Here is a 24,740-nt window from a genome sequence, read left to right as displayed (position 1 = left end):
AGAAATAAGGAATATAGGAGGAGGATTAGCTTTGGGAGACCATGTGCTTAACTTAATTTCAGACATACTGACTTTGAAGTATATAAATGAAACATTTTTTTCTGCATGACAACTTTGTTTTTTGGGGGGGAATTTACCTAGTGAGTGAATTATCAACAGAGGATTTAATTATTATTTTACATCAAAAAATATACTTTTCTCTGAGATCTCTGTTAATTTATATATTATGTTAGTGATCTCCAGACCTATTGTATTCTCTGCTTCCATTCTATATTTGCCTCATGGTGCCATAAGTTCTCAATGATCTGTTGAATTAAAAAGAAAAATGTGCTACAGTATTTTCAAGAAGAAGAATCAAGGTTTTAAAATGAAGCCATTCAGATTTTCCAGTATTTCTCATTCATAAGAGTTAAGGCGCAAAGAATAGGTATAATATTACTTTTATGTATGAGTTGGAATTATGTTTCAGAGCCTGGAAGTATTTAATATTTCTGGGGAACTTCTTAAAAGAGAATGAGTAGACTGATATTTCATATTGGCTTTGAGTTAATCTTTCAGTCCACAAAGGGGATTTTTGAAATGTATATGCTCATGTTAGAAAATAACTTCAGTTTTTCAAAACTTACCTTAAATGTGTACTATTTGGAACTTTAGCATAAGAAGGACTTATCGTAGATTGGAAAAAAGAAGCTAAGTAACTTTTCATTATCTTAAATGTTCTAGAAATTGTTCCTATTAAAACCAACCTTTTAGGGCTGGCCAGTTATTCAGTTGGTTAGAGCGCAGCCTTATAACACCGTGATCACAGGTTTAGACCCCTGCACTGGCTAGCTGCCAAAAAATCACAAAAACCAAAAACAAACCAATCTTTTAAATGGAGTGTTTCAGTCAGTAGTTTTGTATGGAGATTTTCTGTTTGTTGTTGTTGTTATGAGTTTTTTTGTCTTGTTAAATGCCCTAAAATGAATGACTTAAAATTATCTACAATGATTATATACATATAAAACCCATTATTAAGTACGGTTCTTACAGTTCTTCAGCTGTGCTTAGTGTACTTTGTTTAAGAATTTGTTTAGTGCTAGATGTTCTCTTTAATAGTAACATGTCCGTGTGAAATAAAATGAATTCTACTTCCTTCAAAGTAGAGTTGCTGCATTAGTAAACATTAAGTGACTACTGTGTTTTATGCTTCCAATGAAGAAAGTATGAGCGAGTGTAGTATAAGATTGCTCTTGGCTACAAAATTTATTCCATTCCATATATAAATTTCTGTTTTAGACTCGTGAACAGGAAGAATTGGAAGAAGCTTTAGAGGTAGAACGACAGGAAAATGAACAAAGAAGGCTATTTATACAAAAAGAAGAACAACTGCAGCAAATTTTAAAAAGGAAGAATAAGCAGGCCTTTCTAGATGAACTGGTATGTAGAAATGCTAATTGTGACTTTAAAAATTTAGACTTTTTTAAAGTCTTTTTTTGTATTACTTTAAAAAAAAATTTTTTTTATTTGTTTGGCAGGTGGCCCGTATGGAGATCTGAACTCTTGACCTTAGGGTTATAACACTGTGCTCCAACCAACTGAGCTAACTGACTTGTCCCTAAAGTCTTTTTAAAGTGTAAACCTTTCTTTCTTTATTATTTATTATGCTGGAAAATGGCATTTAAATGGTATTCCACAATGTTTGTGCTGTGGTTCACCTTTAATTTTGGTAGTTACTTATTGATATCAGTGTATTTATTGCAGAATAGGAAGTGAGCCCCCAAGAATATTTTTTTATGCTCACACTTCTGTGGGTTAGGAATTCAAGTGGGTGTTCTGGGCTGCTTTAATTCTTCAACATATTTGCAGGGCACCTCTTCATGTGGTTTTCGTACTGGTATATTTGGACTTCTCACATGGTGGCTCAGGGCTATAAGAGAATATTCCAAGACTAATGAAGTAGCTGTTAATGTTTTAAGACTTGGGCTTGTAAACTGGCACAGCATCAATTCCACCATATTTATTAGTAAAACAGCCCACTCAGTTTCAAGGTGAAGGGATATAGATCCCACCTCTTGAGATGAGGATTGTGGCCATTTTTAATCCACATAGTATTTGCTTGGGAAAAAATTATGTTTTTTCCAGAATTTAGCATAATATAAATTCATTTTATACTCAGTCTCTACCCAAAAATGAGTTTAGTGATAGGAATTGTGAAAACACTGTGTCAATATCCATTTTATTTTCAGATGATGAAGAACAACATTAAAACTGACATAAACTAGTATATATATATATATATTTTTTTTGTCTTTTTTCGTGTCCGGCAATGGGATCGCAACCCTCGGTGTTGCACCCGCACCTCGCTCAGCCAGTGAGCGGGAACCGGTCTGTATGTGGGATCCGAACCCTCGGCGGGAGCGCCGCCGCGCTCCCAAGCGGCGCACTGTAGCAGTGCGCCACCGGGCCGGCCCCTAAACCAGTATATTTTTAATAGATTGTTTATATGTTTCTAAGCTAAAACACATTGTTTTTGGAGCATTTTCCTCCTGATTAATACTGGTTTTCTAACAACTAGCTCATTTTCAAGTGTTTTGGCTTCATACTGAAGTTTATAGTGACTCTGATTACTCTGTGTCAAAAATATGTATGTATGTATTTTTGCAGGAAAAAAATAATATATTTGAAAGAGATGGGAGTGTTTTTGCAAATTATTGGTTGTTTTCCAGCAATTACCTCCTTAAGTAGTCAACATTGTTAGATAATAGCAGTAATAGTAACTAAGGTTTGTAAGTGTTTCTCGAATTTGATACTGTATTGTTTGATGCTTATAACCCTGATATTGATGACATTGGAAAGGAGAAAATCTTCCTCCTCAGATAAGTCTTTTTTTCATTCTTTCCCTTCCCTTTCTGTCCACATAATTCATTTCCATGAGGTATTTCTTTGCTGTTAACATACCTAGCTCTCCTTCCTAGTTGATATGCTCTTATTCTGTGGTAAGGTAAATATATATGTGTGTATTTTTCTACTGTGCTTTTTGGTCAAAGAGCATTTAAGCCAGTTAACCAGGAATAAAAAGGGAAAGCAAGATTACTTAAATTAGAAGTAGGTGAGAAAATAAAGGAAAATTAAGGGAAAGTGTTGCTTTGTGTTGCTTTGCCCCCCATGGATTTGTCACCCCACTTCCCCTGGGTGACAGAGACACAAAGGACTACTCAAAGCCCATCTCTTCTGAGCAGTGAGAGACCCCGAAGTGGTTAATCTCCCATTGGAACCCTCAAGTGAGAGGCAACCCTTCCTCGGGAAATTAACCTCGAATTGGGGTTCTCTTCCTGCATTTATTTTTCAGACCCGGAAGTTACAGGAAGAGAACATAGGTGGGGTTATAGTTTAACAATATAGGCTGGTAACATTCAGTGAAACAAGTCAGATGACATTCCTTAGACAGTTAAGTGATCTTACAGCAATTTCTCAGTAGCTTTACATAACAATCGGTAACTAGTCTGTCCTTGAGCCAGCAATCTTGCTGGTCCACAAATCTTTATCTTACACCAGAGACTTATAACCTGAGGAAAATTTCCAGTCCTCCACAAGGTCAATATTTGAAACTTCTTACACCAGAGACTTATAACCTGAGGAAAATTTCCAGTCCTCCACAAGGTCAATATTTGTAACTGCAAGGCTTTGGAAACCCAGGCCCTGTGAAGTACATATGCTTTATAGTATATTCCACAGGAAAGAAAACGTTTATCATAAAGCCCTATCTATGAATGGAAAGATCTATGAATGGAATGTGTATTTTGTTTGAAAAATGAGAAAAGCAGCATATAAAATAAAACTATAATGTTTTCCCTAGAAATTTTTATTATTTCTTTCTTGAAACTATTTAGTGACAGGTATGGCTTTAACAGTTGAAATGACATGTACCATATTTTATATTTTTATAAACATGTTTAGCAAGAAACTAAAAACTTTAAAGAATGAATTAGTAAATACCGAGTTATAATTGTTTTATTGAAAGGTTCTTCCTCTCATCATTTTATACAAAGAGGAACACACTTTTTTGGGTAATGCTTCTCCTCTGTACAATTAACTGAATTAATCCTAAATAGAGAATTTTGATATAAGATGAAAATACACTTTTAACATTTAATGTTCCATCTAATATAAAAGATTTTTAGATTTTATTCTGAGTTTAGCTAGCTTTGCATAGTGCTTATTCTTGCATGTCCTTTTAGTCCTCAGAAGTGCTAAGTTTTGCTGCCTCACTGAGCTGTTGTTGGCATGAAGCTCCCCTTTAATTCAGTGAGGCATGAAGCAAGATGTGAAACTGCCATTGTTGTATATTGTGTATAATCTGGAGTTAATATTGGATTTTGTGATTTTCCCCCACTTCCTGTTTTCTTCACCTGCAAGTCATTACTGCAGGTACTTGCCTTACCGTTTAGATCATGTAACATAGTGGTTAAATACTTCTTAGAAATTTATTGTATTCATTAGTACAATTAATTACAACAGATTGGTTTAGAATGCCACTGCAGTTTGAATTTGAGCTTTCCATTTTAAAATTTATTTAAAAAACATTCTTAGTTATATTAATTTTTTAATCAATTTAAATTTTTTGCTTTAATGTTAACATACTTTTTACTCCTTCTTGAATAAATGAATTCATTAAATTTCTTTTTATCTTTTTGAACCTTATTAACTAAGTGAAAAAATACATTATATTTTTTTCTGTATGCTCATGTGTTAGATTTTTATTTAAGAAAGAAAGATAGCATTGGCATTTGTAAATAAGTCTAGAAGCTTAAATCTTAGAATTATTCTCTGGTCCTAATTTATGTAACAAGTACTACTTATTAGAATTTTTTCCTCCTGTTTTTGGGTTTGGTCCTTGGACCAAAAGTCACATTTTAACCTTTTAAAAAGCATTGGCATTACATTATATGGTTTGTGACAGGATTTTAATGTTATGGTCTTAATGTTTATGGCTTACCATTTGCCATAATGTTTGCTAAAAAGCCCATTTATTTAATCCTAACTGTAAATCCAATTTTTTTTAACAGTTTGGAAAAGGATTTTTAAATAGGCCCTGACTTATTAAATCTTTTTATATTCCTGTTTGAAAATTCTCTTTAGTTTGTATCTTAAATTTTGTATGGGCTGATACTGTTGTCAAATGCAGTAGCTGATTTTTATTAGAAATATTTTTTGCCAGATGGCTTGCTTAAAGTCAGTTAAAATAATCTTTAAAAATGGTCATTATAAAGCTTTTAATGAGTATAACAGTCAGTCTTATTAAAATTTCTTTAAATATTAAAGAGTGTGCCTTCAGGCAGTTAATACAGGTTAAGAAATCTTTCAAGGTAAAATGTGATGCTGAGAAGAATGAAATAACGTGAAAGTCTGAATCTGCATGTTAGGTATTCTCAAGAGGATATATATTTCACATAGTTTATTTTACTCCATGCATATTTTTTGTTATTAGAGCTTCTGCTTAATTCTAGTTTAACACTCACAAAGGTTTTCAAGCTCCAAAATTTTGAGTTCTAAAGTAGTGTTAAGTAGGTTTGAAGTAAATTCTGTGCCTTAGTATTAAAATTAGTTTTAGATTTCTGGACTGTTTATTTTTATTAAATTTTAGCTTTTTACAGACATTTAAAAAATAAGTTCCTTTTATGTGCATGTGAAACCAAGATTAACACAAGCCAGCGTCTTGACTAGCAACTTTTTTGAAATGAGCACATTGTCTTGCTTTATATAAGACCTTTTGCTTTTATTTTATTTTTATTTTTATTTTTTTGGTGGCTGACCAATACAGGGATCTGAACCCTTGACATTGTTATAACACTGTGCTCTAACTAACTGAGCTAACTGGGCAGTCTAAACTTTTGCTTTTTAGAATAATTACCAGTTTTGGGGCTGGCCAGTAGCTTACTTGGGTGAGCATGGTGCTGGTAATGCCAGAATCATGGGTTTGGATCCCTGTACCAGCCAGCTGCCAAAAAAAAAAAAAGAGTAAATACCACTTATGGAACAGCATTTGACTTTGTTTAGAGTATAAATCGGGAAGCAATGCTTTAACTTTTTAGCCAGGGACATTTATTTTTCTTCCATTTTTCTCTACTTATGAAAAGATAGAATAGCTTTTAAAAGATGTTTTTGGCCACAGCCCATTTAAAATGTTCTTTAATTTGTCATTTTTTAAATAAAATCTTAATGGAAATCCAAAATTAGAATAACTGTAGGGATTCACAGAAATATTGTTACTAATGCAGTACTAAAGCTTTGTCGTAGAATGAAACATATTCAAGTATATTCTCATACTATACTTCATTAACTCTTCATTATTGCTAAAGCCATATCTCAATGATTTGCTTCTTAATATTCTATCCTCTAAATAAAATTTGTGCTCTTCCATTTACTTTTAAAAGTTTTAATCACTATGAATTGTTCTCTATTGCTACATGGCATGAGAATCAAAGCAAAGCCTCTGTGAGGTTTCTTTCCCTAGAAAGGAGGTTTATGGTCATTATTAGGGCCTAATGCTGGAGTCCAACACATGCTTTTAAGCTGACTGGTGTTCTCTAACCATGTTCAGGCTTCTTCATACATTGAAAACACACATGTGGGGCCGGCCCATGGCTCACTCGGTAGAGTGCGGTGCTAATAACACCAAGGCCCCGGGTTCGGATCCCACATAGGGATGGCCGGTTCGCTCACTGGCTGAGCGTGGTGCTGACAACACCAAGTCAAGGGTTAAGATCCCCTTACTGGTCATCTAAAAAAAAAAAAAAAAAAAAAAAAAAAAAAAAGTTTTAATCTCTATAACATTGCTCTCGCAAAGGACTTCTATTTTACAATCTTGATATGAAACTTTATTCTAGGAAAATTCTGTGGAATGAAATTACTTGTTATTTGAATTACTTTTACACTATAACTGTAAAACAATTTCTTTAAGTATATTAATCAGCCACATTTGTGTCTTAAAAAATTATTAAGTGGTAGATTTGGAAAGAAAATTAGATTCCGCTGTATGTTTGCTTTTCATTCTGTGAAATGTTAAAAATAGAGTATCTTCAGGATTAAATTCTGGGTAGTCACTGTTTCAAGATCTATAGCCCATTTGAACAGTATGTTTGTCTTCACAGATAACCTTGGTATAGGAGAAAGAAATGTGTTTGTAACTTCATCTTTGTATACAGATACAGAAAGTACTGTGTGTGTGTGTGAGAGAGAGAGTGTGGGATTGTGTGAGATATTTCCTTCTGACCTCCCTCTGCAGACGTTTCTGGGTTCTTATTTAACTGACAACTCAGAAAGGAAAATGTCTGGTTATCATTTACTTTAGACCTTAGCTCCATAGCACTGTAAACATGTAAGAGGACTTCATGTTAAACAGGGTATTAGTCTACATGTAAGAATTGGTCAGTAATTTGCTTGTTTTATTAAAATGTGTCTGCCTGCAGATTTGTTTAAATAGTGGCCCTGATTTAGTATCAGCATAAGATATTAAAAATATTTATCATTTTGTTACTAAATTAAAAAAAATTTAGACTTAATTTTTAAAAGTAAGTCAGTATAGGAGAAAAATATACTTTTGGTTGTGCTTACAATAGTTCCATTGTGCAAAACAGAACAAGGATTATTTCCAAACGGCCTCAGGTGAAATATAATGGGGAACAATTTCAAACTGGTCTGAATTCACTATTAAAAAGAATGTGTCTTAGATAAACATCTGATCTAAGTTACAGTACTTTGTATTACTCTTTTTGTGATTTGCTTCCATTTTTTTTGTTTTAATAAATATGGTTGGTTTGCTAGATGAAATAGGGCCCTATTATATTGTCTTTAAAGTGGATTTTATAAAAATACTTGTTTGCAGGTTATTTCGATTTATGAGTCTACAACAGCCTTTTCTTATTAAAGAATGTTAATATTTTTTGTAAAATGTTCTCCATAAAGTGAATATTTAGTTTGACATCAAATGCTAATGGAAAAGGCATAATTTAAAATATAAGTCTTGTTGCTTTTTAGTTTTTTCCTTTAGTTCAAGTTTCATATTGAACTTGAGCTTTTCTTACAGGAGAGTTCCGATCTCCCTGTTGCTCTGCTTTTGGCTCAGCATAAAGATAGATCTACCCAACTGGAAATGCAGCTTGAGAAACCCAAACCTATCAAACCAGTGACGTTTTCCACAGGCATCAAAATGGTAAGCCTTATTTTAATTGCTTGTTTGAAAGATATTTTTCAAGGTTTACACTTTATAATTTTATATTGCTTTCTGTAGTAAACTATAAGGTTCAGGTGTTTAAGAACAGTGTCTGATCTAAGCTAGATGTCTGGAAAATATGGATATGCATTAGTATATTAGGAAAGTGAAAAGCAATAAATAATTTTCAGAGTACACAACACAGTTTTATTGTGTGTGATATTGGGTTTGTATGTTTTTCTTATTCTACATGAATTTCTAAGTTTGTGGCATAGGGAAAAAGTTTTTAAAAGAAAATGCAAAAGTATTGTTAGGGAAATAGTATCTACATGTCATCTACAGATATAAATGGGAAAGCATATATATAAAGTTTGTGGAAAAGTATAATTAAAAGATAACACACATGTTTTCATGAACTTTTTGAAGTACCCTTGTACATATATTTTAAAAATATTTAGCTAAATATTTAAAAATTTTTAGCTTCTAGACTGTTTTAAGGATAGACTTATTTGGGTTTAAAAACAATTGTTTATTTTAGCCATTCATTCAAAGGAAAGATTTTATAAGCTAATGATATGTTTGGATACTTTTGTAAAGTTGTTTCTTTTGTTTAGGAAATATATAGTTTAACATATTAATATGTGTTTAAAATCCAGATTTTTGAGAGATAGTTACTCTAAATTAACTTTCAAATTAGTAAATATATTTTAAAATAGTCTCATTATAGTAGTTTAAAAAGTGTGGCAGCATTATAAAGCTGTGGTTAAGGATTTGGACTTTGGATCCAAACAGACCCACATTCAACTCTCAACTACCTCATTTGGCCAGCTGCTTGACATGAGCATATTACTTAGCCTCTCTAATAAGCCTTTTTCTTCATCTGTAAAAAGGTGATGATAGGCTGGCTGATTAGCTCAGTTGGTTAGCTCAGAAGCCTTTTAACAGTAAAGTCATGGGTTCAGATACTCATACCGGCCAGCTCCCCGCCCCCCCGCCCCCAAAAGGCAATAGTAATACCTGTCTCATAAGCTTGCTGGGGACATTAAGTGAAATAATGTGAACAAAGTACCCAGCACAGTGACTGACATATAGTAAGCTCTCAATAAATGAGGTTAGTTATTAATAATTGCATGAATTGATAACACTAATGGCTATACTAATTTATTCCACAAATCTTTATATTCTGTAACTACGTATAATGAAAACAGCACTGGAATTGGAGTCAGAAACCCTCTTTCAAATTTGCCCCTAACTTAACTGATTGTGTGACCTTGAACAAGTTGCCTATTTTTACTGTTTTCATTTATAAAATAGGATTATTTCTCACCTCATAGCATTGCTCTAAGGATTAAGTAATGTATGCCTTGGATGTTGCCTGGCACTTATACAGTGTTTAATACACATGAAATAAAAATTCATCAGCATTCTGCAGATGCTGCTAATTCCCCAGGGAAGGAAGCAGTCTGTAATATTTTGTTCTTGTAATGCAGTACTTTGATATATATCTAGTGTGTCTGTACATACAAATGCTGTCCAAAATTTTTAGATTATATGTTTTTTATTTAGATTTTTTTCCTTCTAAAATATAAGACTAAACAAACCAAAATTTTCAAGTTCATAGTTTATTGTGAAATGATTGTAGTGTCTAATTAAATATTATGTTGTGTCAAATTCAGAGAACATTTCTTGTTTAATCATGTTATGCTATGTTCTCTATATCTTTCTTTCCTGTGCTACCATTGTCCTGCTATTATTAACTCTTGAGCACTCCTTTACACGAAGGCTACAGTCATTGTATAGTAATTAATTAGTTTACCTTTCTGCCTCTCTTTAGCAATTTATAAGCTCCTAGAGTTGACACGTAACAGGCTTTCCACAAATCCTGACTTGAAGCTAGGTAGTTGAATGGGTGGATGGATGAACAAATGAATAGACAGTTGATCAGAATTGTATCAGATGGGGGCAGGCCAGATAGTTCACTTGGGAGAGCATGGTGCTAATAACACCAAGGTAAGGATTCAGCTCCCTGTACTGGCTAGCCACTAAAGGAAAAAAAAAGTTATCAGAGTTTATCTATTTTAAAGTAATCACTAAATGAGTCCCTCAGTGAACTATAATGCAGATATCTGCCACTCACTGACATTTTGGTGAATGCCTTCCTTTTTTTGTTTCTTAAGTTGGTGCATATTGCTCTTTGAAAACAACTAATGTATGTCAGGAAGCCATGAAAATAGCAATAATAGAAAGTGTGGAATACTTTGCCAGAGTTGGTGCTCTGAATTTTATTGAAATGAGTAGAAAAGTGTTTGTTAGATTACTAACTGTTGAATACTTCTTTGAGGTGAATTCTAGAGACAGAAGGCAGTCACTTATGACCAAGCTGTACTTTGCTTACATCGTTTTTGGTCAGATTCAATAATAAACTGTGTAAGAACTTGTAGAATTAATAATTGAATTTTCCCCTGACATTTTTAAACTCAGTAGAGTTTGTAGAATTTTTTGGCCTTTGAGTATTTCAAAGCTAGTGTTAGCAACGTGCAGTATTGTAGTGGGAAAAGACCAGTCAAGTCAGTAAGTGATATGGATTGAATTGTGTCCCTCAAGTTTTTACGTATTTGATCTCCACTGTGATTGTTAAGAGGATGGGAAATCCTATTATGGTAATTGAAAGGTGGGGCCTTGGAGAGGTGATTAGATTCTCAGTACCATGCCCTAATGAATGGATTAATAATGGTGGTCATGGGTGTGGTTTTCAGGGCTTTAAAAGGAGAGCATGTGAGAGTCTCTTTCTACTCTACCATTCTGCTATGTGGGACCCCTGTGTTACTGTCACCACCAAAGCCTTCACCAGATGTGTTCCCTGGACTTTGAACTTCCCAGTCTCTGAAACTGTAAACAATAAATTTTGTTTTCTTATAAATTACCCCATTCCAAGTATTTTGTTATATGCAACAGAAATGGACTAATACAGTAAGTTTCAGGGATAAAGTCTAATGCTCAGATATGCACCTCAGGAATGTATCCCCTGCTGTAAATGGAGCATGATGAGTATGCAAGAATGAATGTCTCAAAACATTGTCAAAGTATATTCTAATTAGAGATAATACTCTAATTTTAAAAGGGAAAGGACTGCTTCCTCTGACGTCATTGGATAAGGTCATATTTATTATGTTTTTATGGTTGCCTGTGATATAATACTGTTTCCATTTTAGCAAATGTTTAGCAGCTACTCCTATTTTCCAGTTCTCTCAGTTCTCTTTCTTTTTTAGCATATATAATACTGAAGTAAGATCTGGCTTACAGTCTAAGAAGAAGATACAGTAGCTCATCTTGTGTCTTGCTCCCCGCCTCCCAGTTGCTGACCATAGCAATTCAAAAATCTAGATGATTTGGTATTAAGTTGTCTCTACCTCCAACATTTATCTTGAATTCACCCACGTCTCTCCGTCTCTGTCATCCTAGGCTAGTTGCCATTGTTTCTCTCCTAGACTACTGTAGTAACTTTCCATCTGGCCTCTCTGTTCTTCTGTGTACCCTATAATTTATTCAATAAGCTTTTTGGGTAGTTCCCAAAGTGAATGGATGATGGTAAATAAACAACACTGAAAAAAATCAGATCATCACTTCTTCACTTAATATCTTCCATTGTCTTTCTAATACTCTTAGAATAAAATTCAGAATACTAACCATCCACTTTCTCGTCTCTGAGAAAGTGACATTTAAACTAAGAAGTAAGTGGTGAAAAGGAGTTAGCCATGCAGAAATCTAAGCAGAGAAAAAAACAATAACAAAAGGCCTAAGGTAAGAAAACAATGTGTTCTAGAAACAAACAAGACCTGTTAAGAATGTCTCTTTCCATTGCTTATTATATTCAGTTCACATAGGACTTTTGACCATCCTGTGTAAAGTATCTTTTTCCCATCTCCCAACCCCCATTATTTTATGCCTTTTAACCCTTCATAATATATATTGCTATCAGAAAATGTTTTATGAGTGCATTGTTTAATATTTATCTCTACTACTAGACTATAAATCTGTGAAACTAGAGTGATGTTTGTCTCTAGTACCTAGAATAGTGCCAGGTACATGGTCGACTGTCATTAAATATTTTTGGTTGAGTGAATGAATCTTACATATTAGGCTCACACTGAATTGTTTGATGATCCTGCAATACTTACAGCCTTCTGTGCCTTTATTTACGGCATTTACTCTGCTTGGGATATACTTAACTGCTTATTTGAAAACCATTATAATTAGTGGCATTGATCAAATGTGATTTTCATGAAGGCTTTTGAGTGGAATTTAATTACATATTCTGGTGCCCTCCCCAATATTTTGTGTATACTTTTGTTATGTATTGTACCTCCTGCTTTGTATTGCAGTTGGTTATTTTCCATGTCTGGCTCATTTTAGATGAGCTTCCTTGAAGACAGATTGTGTTCTGTGACAGAATTTTGAATGTCCTAATGGGGACTGTATCAGTCCATTTCTGTTGCTTATAACAAAGTACTTGGAATGGGTGATTTGTAAGAAAACAAAATTTATTACTTACAGTTTTGGAGGCTTGGGATGTCCATAGTGCAGGGAACACATTTGCTGAAGGACTTGGTGGTGGCACCTGTGACCCAGGGGTCTCATATGGCAGAAAATGTTGGAGCAATGAGAGATTAACCTCTCATGTGCTGTTCTTTTAAATCCATCAGAACCACGCCCCTGACCACCATTGTTAATCCATTAACTACAGCATGGTCCTAGAATCTAATCACCTCTTCAAGTCCTCACCTTTCATTTATCATAATAGGATTTCCCACCCTCAATAGTTACAGTGGGGATTAAGCTTCAGTGATGTTGGGGAGCCATCCAATCTATACCATTCTGCCCCTGACCCCTCATACTCATGTCCTTTTCACACACAAATACATTCATTTCATCCCGTCTTAACTTGTTTCAACTCAAAAGTTCAAAGTTCAAAGTCCCATCAGTGAAATAAAAAACAAATTACTTCCAAGATACAGTGGTGAGACAAGCATAGACTACATATTACCATCCAAAAAGGGAGAAATGGGCTGAAAGGAATGGGTAACAGGTCCCAAACAAGTCCAAAACCCAGCAGAGCAGGCATCAAATCTTACAGCTGGTAAATCATGTACCTTGACTCCATGTTTGATGTCCTTTCCAAGCTGGTGTGGGGGTTGGATCTCTAAGTCCTTGGGCAGTTCCACTTCTATGGTTTTCCTGGTCCAAGGCCATGCTTCAGCTCTCAAAGGCTGGCATTGCACACTGGTAGGTCCACAATTCTGAGGTCTCCATGGCAGTCCCATTCTCACAGCTTTACTAGGCATCATGCTGATGGGGTTTCTCTGCTGCAAATCCAACCCCACATTTGTGCTTGGCATTGCTCTAGAAAAGGCTCTATGTGGTGACACTGCCTCTGCAACAGATCTCTTCCTTGGCCCCCAGGCTTTCCATACATCTACTGAAATTGGGGCAGAGGCTCCCAAGCCTTCAGAGCTCTGGCATTCTGCAAGCCTGTCGACTTAATACCATGTGGGTGTCTCCAAGGATTCCAGCTTGTATTTTACAAAGCTGTGGGTTCAGCCACACTTGGGGCCAATTTAGCCATGGCTGGAGCAGCTGAATCAGCTGGGGTGCTGGTGCTGGGAAGCAGTTTTTTGAGCTGGCCCTAGGCAGCAAGCCTGTGGAGGATGCCTCAGGATTGTTCCCCAAGACCACTCTGTCTCCATACGCATCTGTGCCTGTAATGGAAGGGATGGTCCCAGAGGCTTCTGCAATGCCTTCAGGTCCTTTTCCCCCTTCTTTTGATAATCCTTTTATTTTGTACTAATCTCTTTAGCAAATGGTCTCTGGGCTATGCCATTGAATTGTTCTCCTAAAATTGCTCTCTGCTTCTCTACCACATGGCCAGGCTGCAAATTTTCCAAATCTTTATGCTGTACTTTCCTTTTGAATTATGGCTTTATGACATGCCTTTGCCACCATAACTCAGCGAGCTGTTACAAGTAGCCATGCAGCTTCCTGAATGTTTTGCTGCTTAGAAATTTCTTCCACCAAATTCTTTGTTTCACAACTCTGAAGTTCTAACTTCCTCAAAGACCTAGGGCATGGACACAGTGCAGCAAGTTCCTTGCCAGTTCATAGCAAGGGTGATCTTTGACCCAGTTTCCAATAAGGGGCCTAACTACCACGTCGTGTAATTAGTGGGTGTGCAGTAAAGTTTTGAATAAATTAGTTTTCTCCTTATTTTTCTTAACTTCAGGGCATTCTCCTTTGCCCTTGAGAGACTCCCATTTAGGTCAAGAAGGATTTGATACAATGTACAACCAAATTTTTTTAAAAAAGGAAGTTGTTTTTATAGATAAAATTTCCATCACCTTTTCACATCCATTGCCAATAAGAATTACAGTTCATGTTATTCCTCCTTTTCTGTGTTCTTATCACTTCATTCTTACCTCTGGTAAGTTGAAATTCAACTTTGTGGGTTGACGTCTTAGGCAGTCCAGTGCTTTTCTTTTGGCTTAAATAGAGGCAGCATCAGACCTACATTCTTCTTTCAATGTGACAAAGTAGTTGTTCGTCTTTCTGTGTTTCAGAATGTTCTGTTCATTTAAAGATAGAATTATTTGGAAAGGCCAGTTTTAAAATATTTTGATGAACAATCATTGATTGACAAATTTACTAATATGAGCATGGCATGAGCAAAATACTCTGCCTTTGCAAATTTATTTCTCTAAGATTAAGAAATACATCCATTGTGGTGAAGTTGCTTCAGCAGCATGCCTTTTCATGATAAAAGAGGTTCCAATCTCAGCTCTTCTTGGACCAAATTAAATAAACTTCCCCCTGGGCTGGCCTGTGGCTCACTCGGGAGAGTGCGGTGCTGATAACACCAAGGCCACGGGTTCGGATCCTATATAGGGATGGCTGGTTGGCTCACTAGCTGAGCGTGGTGTTGACAACACCAAGCCAAGGGTTGAGATCCCCTTACCGGTCATCTTTTTTAAAAAAATAAAAATAAAAAAAATAAACTTACCTCTACTCTGCCTTTTAAAGGATGACTTCAGCGAACAGATGGGTCTTGCACTTTGGCTTTAAGGTCATCAATCTTGAAGACTGACGAAGGAATGAGAACTGAGCACTGACTACTGAGAGCAATGTGCTTTTAGCTGTCCCTGAATTCCCATGAGAGCTTGTTAGAAGGAGTGATAACTTTTTGTGTGCTTACTTTTGGGTGGGGGTTGGGAGTGGAATGTGCTATACAGATTTCCTTTTGCCAGAAGATATGTCCTGAGGTTTTTTTAAAATTAAAACTCCCATTTATTTATTTGATATAAACATGCTGATGTCTTTTTTTTCCCTTTTCTTTTTCTTTCTTTCTCTTTTTTTTGGGCAGCAGGCTGGTATGGGGATCCAAACCCATGACCTTGGTGTTATAACACAACACTCAAACCAACTGAGAAACTAGCCAATCCTCCTCAGTCTTGTCTTTTCTATGCAACTATACTTTAAAAAAAAATTATTTTTTTCATTGTACATGTTTATGGGGTACAATTTTTTGTTTTAATAGCTGCATATATAATGATCCAATCAGAACAGTTAGCTTATCTACCAACTAAACATATTATTTCTTCAATAAGTTTTATAGTTTTGATTCTTGTATTTACATCTATAATCCATTTTGAGTTGATTTTGTTATAGGATGAGAGATGAGGTCCAGTTTCAGTCTTCTGCATATGGATCTCCAATTATCCCAGCACCATTTATTGAAGAGATTGTCCTCTCCCCAGTGTATGTTCTTGGCTCCTTTGCCAAAAATTAGTTGGCTGTAGGTACATGGATTTATTTCTGAACTCTCTATTCTGCTCCATTGGTCTATGTGTTTTTTTGCCAGTACCATGCTGTTTCAATTACTATAGCTTTGTAGTATATTTTGAAGTAAGGGAGTATGTTATCCCCTGCTTTGTTCTTTTTGCTCAGGATTGCTTTGGCTACTTGACGTCTCTTGTTATTCCATATTTTTTCATATTGTTTTTTGAACTGTTTTTTCTATTTTCTATGATATGAAGTATGTCATTAGTAGTTTGTGGATTGCATTGAATCTGTAGATCACTTTGGGTAGTATGGTCATTTTGATGATATTGATTCTTCTGATCCATAAGTATGGATGTCTTTCCATTTTTTTGTGTCTTCTTTAATATCTTTAATCAGTGCTTTATAGTTTTCATTGTGAGATCTTTCACCTCCTTGGTTAAATTTATTCCTAGGTATTTTTTGTTGTTGTCATTGCTTTTTTAAATGGGATAGCTTTCTTGATTTCATTTTCTGCAAGTTTGTTGTTGGTATATAGAAATGCTACTGATTTTTTATGTTGATTTTGTATCCTGTAATTTTACTGAATTTGTTTATCAGGTCTAGGAGTTTTTTGGTAGAGTCTTTAGATTTCTCTCTATAAAATAGTGTCATTGGCAAACATGGAAAACTTGGTTTCCTCCTTTACAGTTGGGAAACCCTTTATTTCTTTGTCTTGCCTAATTGCTCTGACTAGGACTTCCACTACTATGTTGACAGAAGTGGTAAGAGTAGTCCTCTTCTTCCATTTCTTAGGGGTAAATCTGAAAACATCATAACAGTATGATGTTAGCCATGGGTTTGTCATATACAGCCTTTATTATATTAATGTACTTTCTTTCTATACCTAATTTGTTGAGAGTGTTGCTGATTAAGGAATATTGAAATTTATCATATGCTTTCTCTGTGTCTTGAGGTGATAGTATGAGTTTTTTTCTTTCATTGTATTGATTTTACATGTCATGTTTATTGATTTGTATTCATTGAACTATCCTTTCATTCCTGGAATAAATCTTACTTTATGGTGTAAAATGATTAATTTTGATGTTCTGTTGGATTTGGTTTGCTAGTATTTTTTGAGGATTTTTGCATCCATTCATTAATGATATTGTACTGTAGTTTTCTTTTGTGTATGTATGTGTTCTTGCCTACTTGATCTTCTCAGATGTATTTTTTATTTCATTCAATGAATTTTTCAATTCCAACATTTTTGTTTGATTTTTAAAAAATATCTACCTTTTGTTGAATTTCTCATTGAGATTGTGAATTTTTTTTCTTGATTTTGTTGAATTGTTTGTCTGTATTCTCTTATATCTTAGTGAGTTTCCTTAAGATAATTAATTTGAATTCATTTTCTGGCAAGTCAGCATTTTCCAATTCTTTGGGATCAGTTACTGGACTGGAGCATTATTTGTTTTTCTTTGTGGTGTCGTATTACCGTGTTTTTTTCTTGTTTCTTGTTTTCCTATTTTGATATCTGTGCAGCTGGTGGTATGGGGATATGAACCCTTGACCTTGGCAATTGTCAGCACCACCCTCTAACCAAATGAGCTAACCAGCCAGCCCTCCTCTCTGAGTTTCATTCTTTTTTTTTTTCTTTTTTCTTTTTAGTGAAGTCTTACCATTTAATCATTGAATAGGATTATATGTGAATAACTTAAGTTGTGTATATGATAGAAGTAATCTTTCCAGTTTGGAGCACTTTTTTCAGGTTCAGTTTATCTTCATGCATTCTTTAGACATTTTTATCTGTCTAAAAGACTAAATTAGGGCCAGCCCGTGGCTCACTCGGTAGAGTGCGGTGCTGATAACACCAAGGCCACGGGTTCGGATCCTATATAGGGATGGCCGGTTTGCTCACTGGCTGAGCGTGGTGCTGACAACACCAAGCCAAGGGTTGAGATCCCCTTACCGGTCATCTTTTAAAAAAAAATAAAATAAAATAAAAGACTAAATTAGGGCCAGCCCGTGGCTCACTCGGTAGAGTGCGGTGCTGATAACACCAAGGCCACGGGTTCGGATCCTATATAGGGATGGCCGGTTTGCTCACTGGCTGAGCGTGGTGCTGACAACACCAAGCCAAGGGTTGAGATCCCCTTACCGGTCATCTTTTAAAAAAAAATAAAATAAAATAAAAGACTAAATTATTATTCAGTGTAGTAATCTAATTAATAATTTAGCAAATGCTATTTAAGGAATGTATCTATCATTCCAAGAGTTTTAAAAAGTTTAGAGTTCCAGAGTACACAGGGACTTTATAAGACCATAGACTTAAAACCATGGTTTTACATTATGAAAATAATTCTCTTCAGAGCTTGAGTGTTATAGATATTTTTTATTTGGTTAGGCTTTTGAGAGGTTTAGATTTAATTTTAGGGCATGGGATTTTAATTGAGAAATAAACATAGATGCCACCTTCTTTAGAAAATGTGGAGTGTTGACACATTTTGTGTGCTTGGAGAAGTACATTAAAAATTTCATGTGACAAAAAATTTAATTTTTCTATCTTTTATTTCTATCCATTATTATTTTGTTGAATAGGTTTTCAATGCCTTTTCCTTCTCCTCCCCTTCTGGAAAACTCATGATTTGAATATTTGTGCACTTAAGGTTGTCTGCCAACTCTCTTATATTTTCTTCATTTTTTAAAATTATTTTTTCCTTTTTTTTGTCCACCTGGGTTATTTCGAAAAGACTGTCTTCAAGATCAGAAATTCTTTCTTCTGCTTAAACTATTGGTTGTGTTTTTTATTTCGTTGAGTGAATGTTTCAGTTCTGTGAGTTCTGCTACATTCTTTTTTAAGGTATTAATCTCTTTCTAAATTTCCTCTTTGATATCCTGGGTTTTTTTTTCTTCTTTCAGTATGTTGACTTACTGAATCTTCTTGTAGTTCAGTGGGTTTCCTTGAGATTGTTGCTCAAAATTCCTCTTCAGTCATTTCAAGGTTTTCTGGCTGTATGGGGTCTGGTATTTGAGAATTACTGTATTCTTTTGGTGGTGTCATTTTCTTGGATTTTCTTATTTCTAGTATCTCTCCATTGATGTCTGGTCATCTGGTAGAGCAATTCTTCTAGTACTCTGGATTGGGCTTTGAGGAGAGAGACATCCTCTTCTTTTTCTGGTCTCTGCTAGTGTCTCTCCTTGTGTCAGTGCAGTTGAATGTCTGGTGGGACACCTGCTCTGTGCCTGTGGATACTGATGTGGTGTCAGTCTGCTTTTATAGTGGCCATGCTATGGTGATGGCTGTGGCTGTGGTGGGCCACCTTTGCAGAAGTAGTGTTTTTGGTGTGCTTCTTGCCTGCTTCTGGGTGTAGGGGGCAGCTGCCCTCAGCTTCTGCCTTGAACCCTGGGCATGCTCTGTTTCTTGCTTGCTTCTAGGCAGAGGGGGCAGCTGCCCTCTGATCTTCCTCTTTGAGTTTGGTAGAGTGGCTTGCATGGGGAAAGCCACTGCAGATGCATCCTAGGGTGTCAGTTGGGTAGAGTTCAATGGCTTTGTTCAGGATGGATGCAGTAGTGTAGTCTCTGTAGTTTCTTCAGCTGTAATCTGCTTTTGCTATGTCTGTGACTCAGTGACCTATGTGTGGGATGTTTGTGGTGGTGGTATCATAGCTTTCCTGGGAGAGGGGGTGCTGAGTTAGTTTAAGGGCCAGAGGTGTGCTCATTCACTCTGGGTCAGTTATCTTGGGAGCTGGCTTACTGAGGATGTGGTTGCTGGATTGATTCTCAGGCTGAGGGTGTGGGCGTGTGGCATGTTAAGGTGTCCAGGACTGGTTTGCCAGTGGTAGGGTCACTGTGCTGCTTCTCTCATCAGTGGTGGGCTCACTAGGGGCATGCCAGCCAAGCTATTTCTCACTTGTATGTGTGTGCATGCACTGGCTCAAAGACTCAGGAGCAGGTCTTCCAGGGGTGACAGCTGAGCTGTTTCTCTGAGGCAAGGGCATGAGTGCACTTTGGCACGACTAGCAGAGTGCGTGTCTGCTGGTGAGCCTTCCACTGTGCGCTTCTTGGGGCCAGATATAAGGTTGTGCTTCCTTGGTTGGTTCAGGAGCTGGTGTGCCTAGGGCAAAACTACTGAGCCACTTCTCAAGAGGTGGACGAGGCTACTAGGTGGGGTGGCAGTGAGCAGGCCATGCAGCTAGTTTTGGGATGGGGCTGCTAGGGAGGCCTGAAGTGAAGGGGACTGTTGACAAGGCCACTAGGTGGGAATATTCAGGATGGAACCACCTGACAGCCACGTTAGGGCGTATTAGGCTGCCACGTTAATACGCCCTTGTGGGCCCATAATGGCACCGCTTGTAATGTCACTTAAGGTGGCGTTAGTTTTTAAGGCCCGACACCCCAGGATAGGGGCTCTGGCAAGGTCTCTGGTTTCAGAATGGCACTGCCCTGTAGTCATGGGGGTTGTGAGTGCACAGGCTATGCTCTGTACTAGAACAATACAGTGCATGGATTGTTGGCAGCTCCCCACACCTGGCTTTGGGCTTGTCCTGTGAAAGGATCTGCAGCCTGTATGGTGAGGATAGGGGATTGGTGTGGATCCCGTGTCTATCTTTTTGTCACAAGGGAAAATTTTTCCTGTGCTGATCCTGGTGTCAGATTTGGCAGCTGAGGCTGTGTGCCTCTCTCTCCTCTCTTTGCTGCCATCCTGGGCTTTTATGGTCCACAGGGATCTAATCAGTCTCCTCTTGCATTCCTATGCTCTCCCACAAATGCTCTCGTTGATATTTAGCTGTCTGTTAGTTGTTTGGGTCCTTTTATGTGGGAGGAGCAGGCCCTGGGTACCTCTAGTTTGCCATCTTGCCCTGCCTCCTGTGCCTATTTGTTTTTGAGAATGTTTAACATTTTGCAGCAAGGCAGATAGGTTTGGAGAGAAAAAAATTATTTCTGTTTTCATATTACTTTTATGTTCTTCTGATTGTCTTTCTCTGAATGACATTTAAGACTTCATTTACTTTTTGCATTTTCTTTCTTGCATATTACTTTTTGTAACTTAGAAGTCACTGTCATTATGAGATTGTGAGGAAAACGGCCCTTAAAATATGAAAATGCCAAGCTTTGATCTGTAAATATATGTCTATATTTTTTTCTTCATGTTTCTCCTCATTTCTCTCCCCAACTGCCCATCCAGCCCATCATATGTGTGCTAGCTGTTAGATCATAAACATCTTGAAGGCAGAGGCTACATATTTTAATTAGTTTTATGATCATGGGTATGTTGATAATTAAATAATAAGAAATATTCACGATCAGTTTCAAACTTAGAAGTGTAGGAAGTCTTAACATATCCACAAATAATGTAAAGAAAAACAATACTAATTAAGGAATTACCGAAGATTTTGAATTAAGAGGCAGTAAAGTATAGCGGAAAGAAGATGGGCATGGAAAGACTCAGACACAATAGGATTAAACCCCAGCTTCACCCTTATTAGATGTGTATTCATGGGTAAGATGTTACTTTACTCCTCTGAATTTTTCTGATTTGTACAGTTGAGAAATTTTTACATCACATTATTGTTCAGAGGATTCAAATGTATATAAAAAATGCTAAACAGGGTGCCCAAATGTATGCTAGCCATGTGGTAAATAATAATTAGCAACTGTAATGTTACCAGTAATGATTATTAGTTTTTCTGTTTGTTTTCTTTTTGCTGCTGGTCTATATAGAGATCAAACCCTGTACCTTTGTGTTATCAGCACCAAGCTCTAACCTATTGTGGTAACTAGGAATCCCAACTTTTTGTTATTTTTATAGTTAATTATCTAAGTGAGTTATTTTATAATTTCTTTACATTGTGTAATTAGGTAATGTATATTTTTAGGATTCTTAAATTTGAGGGTATTTTATGATAAATTTGGTATTTAGGTTTTCCAAAAATCTTTGCTTAAAGTTAAAAAAATTTTTTTTGTTAATTCACAGATAGTAAAGGTCATTCTTTGTGGTGTTCAGGGTTTCAACAAATGCATAGAGTTATATGTCTATTCTGACAAACATAACATGAAGTACTTCAAAAAGTTCATAGAAAGATACGTATTATGTTTCAATTCTATTTCTCCATGAACTTTTTTTTTTTTCCTTTTTGTCTTTTTTCGTGACCGGCAACGGATCGCAACCCTCAGTGTCGCGCCCGTACCGGGCCGGGACCGGCAACGGAATCGCAACCCTCGGTGTTGCACCCGCACCTCGCTCAGCCAGTGAGCGGCCGCTCTGTATGTGGGATCCGAACCCTCGGCGAGAGCGCCGCTGCGCTCCCCAAGCAGCGCACTGTAGCAGTGCGCCACCGGGCCGGCCCCTCTCCATGAACTTTTTGAAGTAACTTCGTATAGTGCAGTTCTATCACTCCTCAAAATTCTCTTGTGCTGACCTGTTTGTAGTCAACCCTGTACCTCCAACCATTGGCAAGTAGTGATCTGTTCTCTATCTCTGTCATTTTGGCTTTTCCAGAATGTCATATAAATGCAGTTATACATTGTGTAGCCTTTTAGGTCTAGCTTTTTTAACTTAGCAAAATGCATTTGAGATTCATCCATGTTGCATGTATCAGTAGTTTGATCCTTTGTGCAGAGTAACACATAATTGTATGAATATACCAGTTTCTTTTTCATTCATTGGTTGGAGGACATTTGAGTTGTTTTTAGTTTTTTATGATTTTGTGTTGGTGTCAAAAACACATATGATTATGTGGGTGCGTTGCTTCGCCCCCCATGGATTTGTCACCCAACTTCCCCTGGGTGATGGAGATGCAAAGGATAACTCAAAGCCCATCTCTAGTGAGCAGTGAGAGGCCCCAAAGTGGTTAATCTCCTTTTGGGAGGCTCAAGCAAGAGCCATACCTTCCTTGGGAAATTAACTCCGAATTTCCTCGGGAAATTAATGCCGAATTGGGGTTCTCTTCCTGCCTTTATTTTCCAGACCAGGAAGTTACAGGAAGAGACATAGGTGGAGTTATAGTTTAACAGTATAGGCTGGTAACTTTCAGTGAAACAAGCCAGATGACATTCCAGTAAGGCAATTAAGTGGTCCTGTCAACAATAGTTTGATCTTAGTAAACATTCCTTCTTAATAGCAATTTCTTAGTATCTTTACATAACAATCAGTAACTAGTCTGTCTTTGAGCCAGCAACCTGCTGTGCCACAATCCTTTTCTTGCAACAGAGACTTATAGCCTGAAGGTAATTTCCAGTCCTCTGCAAGGTCAATATTTGAAACTGCAGGGCTTTGGAAAACCAGGCCCTGTGAAGTACATATGCTTTTTAGTATATTCCACATCTCCCCTGTTTTATTTATTTATAAGGAAAAGCAAAAGCTATAGATCAGGTTGGCATGGTTAAGACAAAAAGCATTTTGTTAAAGCAAAGTTAGTATCATTTAGCATGGCAAGTCCTTTTAATTTACTTCAGGTGAGGACTGGTGATGTCATTGTCTCTCAGGGCAGCTACAGCGGCATCACTCCAGGTGCTGTGAATTGGGTGAAATTAGCAATTGTTGAAAACTCAGGGAAAGGGATTCTACTCCATGTAATAGTTGATTCTGAGTTCAGGGAGTTTGTTAATGTTAAAACTGTCCATTACATTACTGTTTCCAAAGCATCTAGCCTTTTTTAAATTTTTTGATCAATTACAAGTCTTTTGCTTAAGAATAGGTTGTCTCATCCAAGTTGCAAACAATCTCTTTAAGGCCAGGAAAATTTAAAGAACTGCTTTTGTAGAACAGACGTTATTTCCCCCTTAATGATCAAGGCATTCCTCAGAAAAGCATTGATGATCAATATCTTGATTGAAAAGGTTTTGCTTTTCATTGCATAAATCTCTCTGTGTTGGGAAGGCTCTTTTCCAGGTGGTGATTGAAAGAAGCATCTACGCTCACTTTCTTTCAGGGATCTGTCACATGTTGCTGGGAATGCTGTTTCCCTGGTTGTGTTTTGTCCCATGTCAGGGGGAAAGATGAAGAGCAGGATGAAGCAGCACCAGGCCAAATTTTTATGGCAACATAAAAAGAGATCAGCAACTTGGAAGTGAGACATGCTATCTTATATCCAAACATGCTATCTTATATCCAAAGTTGCAACTTGGAAGTGAGACATGCTATCTTATATCCAAAGTTCTAAATTCTATCCTGTTATAAAGAGAGAGAGAGTTAATTTTCATTGAACTTATAAAAATAGCCACACTGCCATAATAATCATAAGGATGCTTAAAGTTATTAAATTTTGGGGGGATCAAATAGGGAAAAAGCAAATGCTTTTATCTCTGTTTTAAATGACATTTTACCAAACTGTTTTTAGTTATAGATAGCTTGAGAGGGAGAGTTATCTTACATTAGGAAAACATTAGGAGAACCAGCAGTGTTTTAAAATAAGGAAATTGTAAAAACCCATAATTCTTTTAAATTAATTTGCCAATTAACTTTTGTTGTATTGATCTTAGTGAACAATTTCACAAACCCATCAGTTTCTTCATTAGAATTTTTGAACTTCAGTTTAAAGCTATGAACTCAAAGTTTGTTAGAAAACTACCTGTCAGAGTTTTTTTCATGAAACATTTGAAGACATAGCATTTTAAAATTATAATTAAACCAAGTTTATGACCGGTAGCATTTATATCAAGACACAGATATTTAAGAACCGTACAAGGTTTTGGAACACATATCCATAACACCTTCAGTACTGACAGTGCTTTCTTA

General features: G+C 36.4%; 1 protein-coding gene across 1 annotated transcript in view; it reads left to right on the top strand.

Moving 5' to 3' along the window:
- MNAT1 (MNAT CDK-activating kinase assembly factor 1) overlaps positions 1 to 24,740 on the top strand; it is a 220,380-nt gene that overhangs the window by 76,729 nt on the left and 118,911 nt on the right. Inside the window, exons 5-6 of the mRNA XM_008565940.1 lie at positions 1,279 to 1,419; positions 8,069 to 8,194. Coding sequence (XP_008564162.1) covers positions 1,279 to 1,419; positions 8,069 to 8,194 — 267 coding nt within the window. The remainder of the gene's footprint in view (positions 1 to 1,278; positions 1,420 to 8,068; positions 8,195 to 24,740) is intronic.

The sequence above is a fragment of the Galeopterus variegatus genome, unplaced genomic scaffold (assembly GCF_000696425.1).
Source record: "Galeopterus variegatus unplaced genomic scaffold, G_variegatus-3.0.2 Scaffold215, whole genome shotgun sequence".
Taxonomy (NCBI): domain Eukaryota; kingdom Metazoa; phylum Chordata; class Mammalia; order Dermoptera; family Cynocephalidae; genus Galeopterus; species Galeopterus variegatus.
The sequence above is the reverse complement of the archived record's forward strand: the minus strand, read 5'-3'. Positions and strand labels throughout refer to the sequence as shown.